Source organism: Rutilus rutilus (assembly GCF_951802725.1).
Source record: "Rutilus rutilus genome assembly, chromosome: 9".
In the NCBI taxonomy this organism is placed as follows: domain Eukaryota; kingdom Metazoa; phylum Chordata; class Actinopteri; order Cypriniformes; family Leuciscidae; genus Rutilus; species Rutilus rutilus.
Window position 1 is genome coordinate 32583125 of NC_140223.1, and position 12118 is coordinate 32595242.

The window sequence follows — 12118 nt, forward strand, 5'->3', positions numbered from 1 at the left end:
AATTTACATTTACATTTAGTCATTTAGCAGACGCTTTTATCCAAAGCGACTTACAAATCAGGACTAAATTAAGCGAGTCATCATGAAGAGGCAAAAGACAACAACAACGCAAGAAGTGTTCAGAATACGAAGTTCATGCATTATTCAGAGTAGCATAAGCATGATAAGTGGGATTTTAAGGGAAAGGTTTTTTTTTTTGTTTTGTTTTTTTATGAGTTTAGGTGCTCATGGAAGAGATGGGTTTTCAGCTGTTTTTTGAATGTTGTCAGGGATTCTGCATTCCGGATGAGGGTGGGGAGAGTGTTCCACCAGCATGGAACTGTGAATGAGAATGATCTGGAAAGTGATTTTGTGGCTTTCTGTGATGGAACCACTGCAATTTGCGCAATTTGAAGGGTAATGGAAAAACGGCTATTGTGTAGTCTGTATGTTTTATTGTGAGGACTGTGATGGGTTTTAAGCTTAGTTATTAGCAGGGCTCTGAACCCGTTCAAGGAACGGAAACAAAAACGGAAACGAAATTGTTTAATCGTTCTGAACAGAAATGCTTGTTTGAAATGGCCATTAACCGATTAATAACGTTATTTTATCGTTCTGTTTATTATTTTTGTTTGGCAGTCAACCAATCATGAATTAAAATAGTACGGCCTCCGCAAATGTGACATTGACGTGTCCAAAATGACTTGACAACTGAGCGTGGGCATTTCACTCTATAATAGGTTAGTTGCGATGGCAATGTGCTGCCATTAGAGGTTTTCCATGGATTTATTTATCCTTTATTTAACCAGGAAAATCCCATTTAGATATCCCAATCTCTTCTTCCAGGGAGACCTGGTCAAGACGGCAGCACAAAGAATTTCACACAGTGATAGCCACAAAAAACTAAAAACTAGGGCCGTGACATTAACGCGTTAATTTCGATTAATTAATCTGAGACAAAATAACGCGTTAAAAATTTTTTTGCAGATTAATCCATTCCGTATTGACCTTTGAACCTGGAGCCGTTCTAGCCACAATTCAACTGTAAAATGAAGGAGGGAGACGAGAACGCGCTGGCGCTGCCTGGATCATTGATTGGAACATTTACTTATAAAAAACAGCCGGCATTTCAACGTTGATTCACCGGTGAACGTAAGGGACCAAGGTCGAATCAATGTTGGATTATGTTTCGATTGTGCAAAACGAATCAACGTTGAAATCGTGACGTTGTTTCATTGTTGATTTCGTGACGTTGTTTCACCGTCTCTTCTTTCAATATGGGTGAATAAAGATTGTATGTCGACGTTGTTGAACCAATGATGAATTATGCTTCGGTTTTGCAAATTGAATCAACGTTGATATCGTGACGTTGTTTCACCGTCTTACCTTTCATCATGGGATAATGAGTCATGACAATGCTGACTGAATTTGTGATTAACTGTACACTAAAATATTGTTAACTGTCAAATTACTTGCAGCAATGGCTTAATTAAACACATTTAATAAAAATATAACACACGCTCAAGATTGTAAAACAAGTTTTATTATGAAAAAACAAAAGTCTAAAAATACTTTCTAAAACAGATGAAAAACATCTCAAACTTTAAATTTCAGCATTTTCGAAGTAATGTTAAAAACCTGTAAAGCAAGTGTAAATAATGTTTAAAATTTAATGTTTAATATCAAATGTATAATTTAATAATGTTCAATAATTTAATAATGTTCAATTGTATTGTATTGTATTGATTATTTGCTAGGCACAATTATTTCAATGCTCACCCTTTGAACATTTGAACATTATTTCAATAACATGTTCAACACAATTATTTTTAATTGATTGACAGCCCTAATTTATATGCAATTAAAATGCGATTAATTTCGATTAATTAATTACAAAGCCTCTAATTAATTAGATTAATTTTTTTTTAATCGAGTCCCGGCCCTACTAAAAACTAAACAATACTCATACATAACAATTAATAAAAGTAAAATCAAGAAAAGCACTTGCGAGACACCTTTAAAACATTTTGTAGAAGAGATTTAAAAGTATTCAGAGATAGCAGTATCTCTAGTTTAACTACATTTTGCAGGCCGTTTCAAGCCCAGGGAGCATGAAAAGAAAAAGCATGTTTTCCAAATTCAAAAACTTTTAACCGAATGTGTGATAGGAATAGGGATATGTCACCAACTGTTAAAGCATTACATTTACGTGAAAAAGAATGTCAGGGAATATGCAGCTTAGCGTATGTTTTGAAACCGGCAGAAATTGCAGGATAGTGTAGAACCGAGGGATGTTTATTTCTTTTTCTTTTCCTGACTGACAATCAACGCTTGTTAACCGATCATTAACTGTTAACCGACAAGATTGTTAAATTAAATTCAATTAGAATGGATGTGTCTGTCAAAAAAAAAAAACTGTTTTCCAAGGATTTCGTTTTACATGCGCAAATAGCCAAAAATATCTTGAAAAATGACTTGAAACCATTTAACTGGCAGATTTTCCTGTGGTTTAATACATTTGGTCAAAATATTGTGTTATAAAAGATGAAACGGAAACGTTATAATACTGATTCTGGTAAGAGTGAACCTATTTATTTGTTCCCATCCTGGTTATAAGGCATATGTTTATTTGTTGGATATTTGTCAGCTACCCAGTTGAAGGGCTAATGTTTTTAAGGGACGTCACATGTCTGACGAACTTGACACTAAATCGGTTTAGTTTTAAATGGTATCCTTAACCAACTAGTCGTTCAGACGACCAACCAATGTACTCTTTCTTACGGCTTTAAGGAAAACAAATGTCTTGTTTGATTAGTCTGGATTTGACTGTAACACACAGGTAAAGTATATGAGAACATTCTGCCTTCGGGCATTCCCATCTTAAGAGGAGTTTTTTTCTAGCCTGAGAAAAACGGCTTTCTGTAGTCTGAGAAATGTCAAAGAAACTCGAGTCTTCTTTTCCCTTTCCTTCTGTGTCGAGTATCATCAAGGACGGGCTTAATTGATCATTTTCAAAGAAAAACAGGTAGGTTCATATTATCCATATGGGTGTCACTTCTATTCATGCATCTACTTTTCGCACCTCTCTTCCGTGCTGTGTATTGCAGCAAGAGGACCGAAACACACAGCTGTAATAGAGGTGAGGGCTGAGGTGCGAAAGAAGCTGTTACACTACCTGAACTTCATATCCGTGCACATCGATCATGGTATTAATAGAAGCAGCGTCGCTCAGTGAATGGAGAATAGAAAGAAGACGGGAAGGAGGAGGAGGGAGGACATGCGTGAGTGACCGTCTGTGAATGAGTGCGTGTCGCTCGGTGCGCCCTCACTATTGTCACCAAAGCAAAACGCAGAACAAAGAAGTCAAGGATAACTTAAGGACCCCTATCCTTGTTTTTAATTGCTGGATCCATGCCAGTCCAGTACTTGGCACTACCTGAAGGTGGGTTGTAAAGTCTGGACGACATCCATATTCACTCGCTTTCACACACACCGCTCACCAAAGAACAGTCACGAGTCAATGCCGGTAAGGCACCGAGGGAAAGGTGAGAATTACAAACCCTCGGTGGAAAGAGCTATTGTATCCACTCGCCCGTGGCCTTCCTCCCTCGCTCCTTTTCGTGGTCCTCCTCCCCTCGCGAGCGTAACACAGGCGATTAGCTGTCCTCCTCATTGGTGGCGCGCTGCGGACATCGCCAGGGCTTATTTGTTGAAGGGGTTGCCGTGGAGACTGGCGGCGGTGGCGAGGCAGAGTTGGAGCCAGAAAGAGAGAGAAGAGGGAGAGTCATCCATCTACTGCAGAGAGAGGAGGAGAGATTAAAAAAAAAAAAAGAGAAAGGGAGAGTGCAAACATGGGCTTCGCTCCTGTTATCTTGTGAACGGCTTCCAGCTAGCGCACTTAGGCGAGACTTATATCCCTTCCTCTCGCTTTGCTTAAGAGGGTGAAGAGTTCACGCAGGCCCCCATGTGTCGAACCCACCGCGCAGCCCTTCCAATCTCATGAACACTGGGTGAAGCCGGAGAAGGGTGGCTCGGACCCCCCCGGGAGGGTACCAGATACCTTAAAATATCGGCCAGCCTGTTGAAGCAGCTGTGGCTGGATGAGAGGGAGATGCGGGCTACAGTAAGTGAAGATTCAGTCTTTTCTCACACAACATACATTGCTTTGTCTAAAACTGCATGTTGGCAAAGGAAAGAGACCTGGAGAATGTGTCAATAATGCAGTATATGAGACTTGTAACAGAGAGTGGAGAGGAGAGGAGAAGAGGAGGAGGAGGAGGGGGGGGGATAAACAGCTGTGTTGCAGAACAAAGGAGTGAGCAAGAAGGAGTAATTGCGAGCTCGGGCTCACATACACACGTGAACGCAACAGCATGTAGCTGCTTGAACCTTAATTCAATAAGACCTCCCTCAGCCACCCCCATCATTGCGTGTGCTGTTGCTCATGCATCGCTCTTCTCTGCTGCGCATGTGGTCGATCGAGAACACGCTCCTGTGTGTGTGTGTGTGTGTGTGTGTGCAGCAGTCGAGGGATAGCTGGTGTGTCTCGGTGGCACTTATGAATGGGAACAGAGAGTGAGACGGACGTACAGAGGATGGCTGTGTTAGGGGAGACCCGCAGTTGGAGCCCCAAGCCGTGGGAGTTCAGGCGCTATAATTGTGACTTCCACCCCAAGTCTGAGGTAAATAAATTGCCTGCGCTGACACATTTATTTTCTTTGAAACGCACACTGTTAGGGAAAATGCTGTGCTTATTTTTAGGTTAGGCTATGAGACTGAAATTCATTTGTGTTTGTATCTATTAAGTAGATAAATATTCTCTTCTTGTAGACCTTTTCCCCCCCCGTCATTCTTGACTGATGCTGTTGGCTTTTAGATGAGAATGAGATAAACGAAAGCTGGTCCTTTCGTTCATTTGTTGTTTTTTTTTAACCTCCGGAAGGACTGTCAGTTCTTAACCCTCAGCTGAGGCGAGAGCCACATGTTCCTGTTGTTCTTGGCATGACGCGTTATTTGCAATGTTTTTGCTCCAGAGTTCAACTCTTTTGAGAACACGTACACATTCTTAACTGATGCTGGAGAAACAACTCTTTAATAATCTGTATGCCAGGATCCCTGATTATTTTCAAAGTGTGTTCTCTAAAAGGACAATGTCTTTTTTTCTTTCTGCTTTCAGCAATGTTGTTTTGACTGAACGTCTTAATTACATTTTTAGGATTTTGAACTCTCCTTGTGTTTATTCTACCTGTTGACTGATAGCAAAATGCATTTCTCGGTCACGGCATGACATTTATCTCGGTTCATCTGCACCTTTTGATGTGACTCAACCCCATTCCATATCCTCTCATGAGAAAGGCATAAACATTGAGCCTTTTAGTGAAGGACTGCAGAGAGCTGAACGAGGTGGCATATGTTTTAAAATCAGCCAGTCAAATGACTTCCTGCTGGAGGCTTTCAGATCAGGACCCCTGCTCTACTGAAATAGATCAGTGCCCCTGCTCGTCTCCGAGACAGATGTGTCATCAATAGTGCCTTAACAAAAGCTCAATGGAAGACTGACTCAGAGCGATTTTCATGGAACAAGTTGTACTCTGATGAGCGCTGAACCAACCTCTCCATCTCGTTTCAGAGCCATGCGAGTGACGTGGGTTTGGACGTCACAGCCAGTGATGTTGTCCTCTCCACTTTATCATCATTCATCCTTGAGTGATCTGATGTGTCGATTTGCACCAGGTCTATTGAACGCAGGAGTCCTGCCTTGCCCTTCTTTATGTGGTTTTGTAGAGGGCTATCATTTACAGAAACATTTAGATTTTTTAGAGTTATAAATTTGTGCAGTTTCCTGAACTTACTTGGTTTGGTTGCTTTCACATTTAATTACTTGGCAGACACATTACCAAGGAGCAATTTAGAGCACTCGTTTGGAGCTCACTATTGACTGAATTAGCACTTTTCGGGAAAAAAAATGTGAGTGGTGCTTGCCCAGAACTCACTGCCATGTTGTTGGAGTGTTTGCCAGGAGGTTGTCTTCTAATCGCTAAAACCCTGTCCACCTACTCAGCGACTTCTGGCGACACTAATATAATTGATTTTCAGTAAAAGCGGGTGACTTCTGGTGACACGAACAACAGCAACCTCTGCCGACCAGATGTGGACATGTCCAGCTAGTTTGAGTTTTATCTTTAGGCAAATGATGGGCCTCTTTCGGGAGTGACAGATAATAAGAGAGAAGGCTTTGTCAGTGTTACTCACTAGGGCTGTCAAATTAGATTAAAATTTAGAATATTTGTTGACTTAAAATAAAAATAAAAAACGGCGCATTGAAAATTTTTGGTGTACGAATGGCAGCCTTAAGTTGGATTTAATTTGGCGTTTTTGTTGGATTTGGATTAGGCTACTCGATTGATTATTTGCATGATGCCTTTGACATTTTTGGGATCTTTAAGTTTTAGACGAATGGACTTTGGACTTTAAATGGAGGCACTGAAGCTCTCGGGTTGCATAAAAATTTCTTCATTTGTGTTTGGAAGTTGAACCTAAAAAATCGTATAGGTTTAAAACGACTTAAGTGGTGAGTACATGACGACAATTTACATTTTCTGGGTGAATTATACCTTATAAATGCAGTAAGCTGAGCCTTGGATAAAACTAACTCTGTCACTTTTTATTGCGATATAACTATGTATTGTTACACCCCTAGTGGATTCACCTTAAGGAGTTTTGAGTGGTTGCTGGCATGTGGCTTTAAGGTTGTGGGTATGTTTATGGAGGTTGTAATGTATTTGTATTAATTTTTTTATGTACAAAGAGGCCATTAAGGGGAGACACGGCAGGCAAAAACTTTTTTTTTTTTACTGGTCAATTTTGAGATTTTGGACTATTTGTCTTCAATTTGTCTTCTTTCAGACTTGTGGTAAAAAAAAAAAGTCTGAAATACACATTTAGGTCTTTATTTTACTACACTTTGTCTATTTGCGTCTGTAGATTTCTCCTAAATTCAACAAAATTTGCCGTTATAAATCATCCCGTTGCTCCGCGATCGCTGTCTGCACACTGTCATCACATATACCGTTGGAAAGCTCTCTCTCTCCTGAACAATGCTGTCGGATCCAAATATGGCCATTTCCTTTTTATCAGCAACCAATCGTGAAAGTACAATGGGGCATTTAACTCTAAAAGCGAAATCTCATTGGCTGATGTCAATTTCTGACAACGTGATTCGTTCGGATGCATCACGAGACGTGCTCTGACATTTCCAGAGTGTGTTTTTCACTGGGGTTGTGAAGGCCATAAATGCTATGTTATAAGTTTTGATGTGGTTTGTATTGTTGATTGCTAATTATTTGATAAGATATTTTGTCTGTAAATAGTTGTTTCCACTAAAAAAGTATGAATTTTTACAATACAAATCTTTAAAGGCCGTTTTCTCAATGTTTTTTTCCTCATACTCTGAGCCAGAAATCTCCACTTCAGCAGCACTTACATAAACCAAACTTTCCAGTTGTATTCCTATCTATATTCTTAAGGTTTTTACAGAGGGGTTTGTTCATATATCATTCAGATTCTGATTTAAACAACATTTTATACCTAAAAACGGGGCGAAATTGGATTTTTTCTGATTAATGGAGTGACAATAAGAGATATCCAAAATCCCCTCTGTAAAAACCTTTGACTCTAATATTCCAACAAAATGAAACAAGAATTTTGAATCTGGCTTTATCCAATGTTCAGATTTCTCTTCTGGAAATATATGTAAATTAGCGCATTTGCATATTTAAACATAAATATTCTTAACTTGTAATACAAAAGATATTTGTCTTAATGTCAGTAATCAACTGGGGAAGATTCATGCTGATATCTATAACTTAATTTATTTTTCCTATTCACCTGGGGTGTCTCCCCTTAACATGTTGTGTTTTGGTCCCTATATTACTCTTCTTGCTGTCAATATTGTCTAGAATGTTATGGAAGAGTATGAAATATGAGTGGGTTTGAGTGGGTAAAACTTTGAATGAAATTGGTTGTGTTGTTTCACGATTCAGATTACTCTAAGCCGCAGTCATAGATCGTAAAACTAGAGGAGTTTAAAAAAAATATATATATATATATATTCCTGTTTTTCCTCTCCTTTTTCTGGGAATCAGAGCCTTTTCGTCATGTCAGTAAACAGTGTTTCCACTTTCTGCAGCACTCGGATGCATTTTCATCTATTTGCGTGTCAGTTATGTATAGCCACACAAGAAAATGATGGTAGTAAAAGCTTGTTTTTGCCTGGCTGAATGATGGCCACTTTTATGCTAGATATATTAGCCTAGAATAAAACTGAGCCATGTGTATCTCTGCGCTGGCGTTTCATGAGGTCAAGATGAAGGCAGCAGGAAGTTCAGTCTTTTAGATTTTATTCATGCAGCCCTCACAGGTAGGGCCATTCAAATCGATACAGTGTATCTTTATTCAGCGCGGTGTTATCTATCATCCAAGCGGCTTATGTAATTTTACGGAATCAGGGAATGTATTTAGCTAAGTACTGAGCTTTGAAGTGGTCTGAACAGGCTGGTTTCCTCTAACAGTGTCTTTCTTGCCTTCTTCAGGTAATCTTGGTGCAGGTAAACCCAGGAGAGGCCTTCACCATCCAGCGAGATGATGGTCAGTTTCAGTGTATCACAGGTAAGCTTCAAGAAGTTCCTCTTGTGTTGAGTAGTATTTCTGTGTAATTTAAGACATAATTACATTAGTCTACGAACAGGTGGCATTTAATTTAGCCAAATCACAAGTTCAGATGATTGTTATTACCACTTTGGGGCTTCCTTCGTAATTGATTGCAGTATCTGTGTAAGTTCTCCAAATTTATTGGAGAGATTTGAGTGTCCCTGTTCCCAGATAATTGAGGGTACCATTTTTATCTTTTTAAACAGTCGTAAATAACACAAATCCTCAGTGTCCCCAAATGCCCCCTCTAAAGTTTAAACTATGGCGTAATTTACCCTTTTAATCTAGTGTTTAGATTTATATGGAATGCAACTACTACAATTTTCAATCTCGATAGAGTGAAACCAGGTATACCCTTATAAAAAAGTCTTTATTAGGTCCCTGTTTACGACCCTGAGAGCGATTTAGAGCATCAAAGCATCTAGAAACAGACATGTTCACAAGTCCCTAAAGGCCAAGTCAAGTGTCAAGTTTTTGACCATCTCAAGTCTTTGAGGTCCAAGTCTCAAGGTTTTGTTCTATTTTTAGCAATAGTTCTTTCAGCTAATTAATTAATAGTTGTAATGAACAGTGTTTAACATGAAAAGGACAAATGTAGACAGCAAAATAGACAGCAAGCAAACCTCTTGACAGCTTTGCAACACCACAGCTCCCCTTTGGATTAATTGATTGCTTTTCAAATTAAATGACACAAAGATTATCTCACGGTAAGACTATATTGTTACTGTTTGTTGTTGTTCATTTATATAACAGCACTTTTCCAATGAGTGGTGTATAGGCTACGTGTGCCTTAAGATGCGTCACGCATTTATTAAATAATGCTGGCTTGGTGTGTATCAAGTCTCTTGTTCACGAGTCCAAGTCGACTTAAGTGCGAATCGAGTCCAAGTCGCAGACCCGAGTTTCTATCTCTGTCTAGACGTCATTAATTTCCAGTGAGAGTTGTTGATTTGAGGCAACATGAGTAACTGAGACCAACGCAATAAATCAATCAATCTAACGTGATGCACTGCCCTATACCACTGGATTTCAATTAAATTTATGCGCACACTCCACAAGGTGCAAAACAATCAAGCTATGTCTGCATGATTAATTTAAATTTCAATATGGCTTTGTGTGATTAAATCGCCAAGGATGCAGTATTTGCAGCAAGATAATTACCGGCAACACAACAAAACTGTTTAAGCACTTGACGGTTCATGGAATAAACTTAAGAGCAGAAAGTTGCTCCTCCTTCGACTGCAAGAAGAACTTGAGCGCGTCACGTAAATGAACCGAAACTCAGCATATAGTATACTTGCCTCGCAGACATGAGAAAGCTTGAAATGTCTACTTTTGAACGAACAAATTCAAATCCAAAAACAAATACTCTCTGATTATGTAATCCAAATGAAAGGTGCATGCGCACGTTTCACTATACTGCGGTAAAAAGCGAGTCAGCAATGTCAACTTCATCTTTGAAAACACTAGTTTATTTAATAAACTATTAAAATGTCTCCTTGCTATTTTTTCCTGACACATTCATAATAATTAGGCTACTTTTAGATACTTTTACCAGTGCTTTGCAGCAAGCTTTATGCGTACGCTTGAGCGCGAGGCATATACCCCCACCCCCCACCCCCCAGCCCCCCCAAATGACATATATGAGTCATTAAGTCCGTAAAAAGTAAACAAACTGAAATTAAAACCAATTTTCTTTTTTGGGGTAAATCTTGTTAAAACGGATTTCATAAAATTGGTATAGAAATATCGCTCAGGAACCGATATATCGAAGTCAAGGTATCTGTATCGATATCAAACTTTTGAGCGTTACGCAGCACTACTTATAACGTGCATTTGGAAAAGCAACACGCACCAACGATCTTCCCAAACTCGTAATGAGAAGTGTTTAAAGGCCCAGGTGCACTTTTCGGCCTTTCGCTCCATTTTGCAAAAAGTCAGGCGCGCGAGAAAGCCTCAAAGTATACTCCTTTGGCCGTGAGCAGATAAGAAGTGAACTTTGTGAACCACGATCTAGTGAACTTTGTTTTCAAACGCTCAATTCACTCGCACATGCGCTGTTGTACGCGCACCATCCGCGCGGACACAAAATTGCGGCTGCATGCGGGACAGTGTTCCCGGACGTCTGCAGAACCTCCTGATGACGAAAATTACGTAACGCGGACAGTGCGAGGACCGTTGCGGAGCGTGGACGGCCAAAGTATACTTTGGGCTTAAAATGGCTATCAACAAAAGAGGAGATTTCAGGGTTTTCTGCCTAAAATCTATTAATTACTATTTTATCAGAAAACTTTGCAGTTGGATTTTTTTTCCGAAGGCAGTAAGTATTTAGAGTTTCAGAATTTTTGTTGTAACTAGTCGTGACAGTCAGTAACGTCACACATTGACATGTTTTGATTTCTTTTGATTTTTTTTTTTGGCGTCATATCAAGCAATAAATCAATATTTTGTATTATTTATTTTGCTGGTTAGCTCTTTGCCACAGTCAAATCTCAACATTTTGCTTTCAGTGAGGACAGACACCAGAACTTCCTGGTTTGGATGAGGTGCTTAAATACTGTCTGTTCTTTTCAAATACTTTGTTTTACTGACCTACACTGTAATACCCCCCACTGAACTCACTTTCCACACGACTGCATCGTGACTCCTAGTCATCCTCCAATTCACATCCAATTCCAATTCCAACACATCCTCATTCACTAAAAGAGCCATCCAGTGTTGGGTATAATTGCCATATGTGTCGGAAGCTCAGTCACAACAGTCAGCTAGTGCTCGGTGGGTCTCGGCAGGGTTGCAATGAGATGTCTTACACCCCCTCTCAGTTTGCGAAGAGCTCTTTTTGTCTACAGCCATTGTGTGGGACGGTGCGAACAGGCTACGAACTGCCAACCTCCCTGATTGGCAGTTGCTGCAATAGGAAGAAGTGGAGTGTGACTGTAATTGAAAGATTACTGTGCCTTGGGAAGCTATTGATTAGAAAAACAATAGCATCCAGCTCATTGTATGCGGTAAGCCTGATTGTTCCATCCCTAGCTTGCCTGATTAGCTTGGCAAGGATTTGAACTTGTGAAGCAGTCAGCTGCATTGAAATGAGATTGATGTTATCATCCGGCATTAGCGTTTGACTGAAAACCCAAATGGATGTGGTAGTAACCAATTTGTTCTTAAAACCTAAGGGCATCATTCTTTTTCTTTCTTTTACAGTTACGGCTAGCACTTTGTTAGCTTGTCTCTTATCGGGAAGCGAACACTGAATGACGCAAAGTCAGGTGATCACCCAATCCATATGAAGATATGTTCAACATAAGTAGAAAGATAACTTAAGCTAAATATGTTCTTTGTGGGCGGTGCTGCCCAGCACGATGTGACTGAAGTAGAAACCCCTTAAAGTTGCTATGAAGTGGAAGCAGCGACATATTTTTTTTCTTCC

The 12118-nt window shown here is 39.7% G+C and overlaps 1 protein-coding gene across 6 annotated transcripts in view; it reads left to right on the forward strand.

Moving 5' to 3' along the window:
* The window catches only part of fndc3a (fibronectin type III domain containing 3A), a 95429-nt gene that overhangs the window by 33136 nt on the left and 50175 nt on the right, over positions 1-12118 (forward strand). For 2 of the 6 annotated variants that reach the window (XM_084419230.1, XM_084419233.1), the window contains exon 3: positions 8571-8646. In XM_084419230.1, the coding sequence (XP_084275356.1) occupies positions 8571-8646 (76 nt within the window). Of the gene's footprint in view, positions 1-1699; positions 4103-4182; positions 4662-8570; positions 8647-12118 lie in introns of those variants that run through there. The other 4 variants (XM_084419232.1, XM_084419235.1, XM_084419231.1 and 1 more) reach the window with 4 other exon arrangements.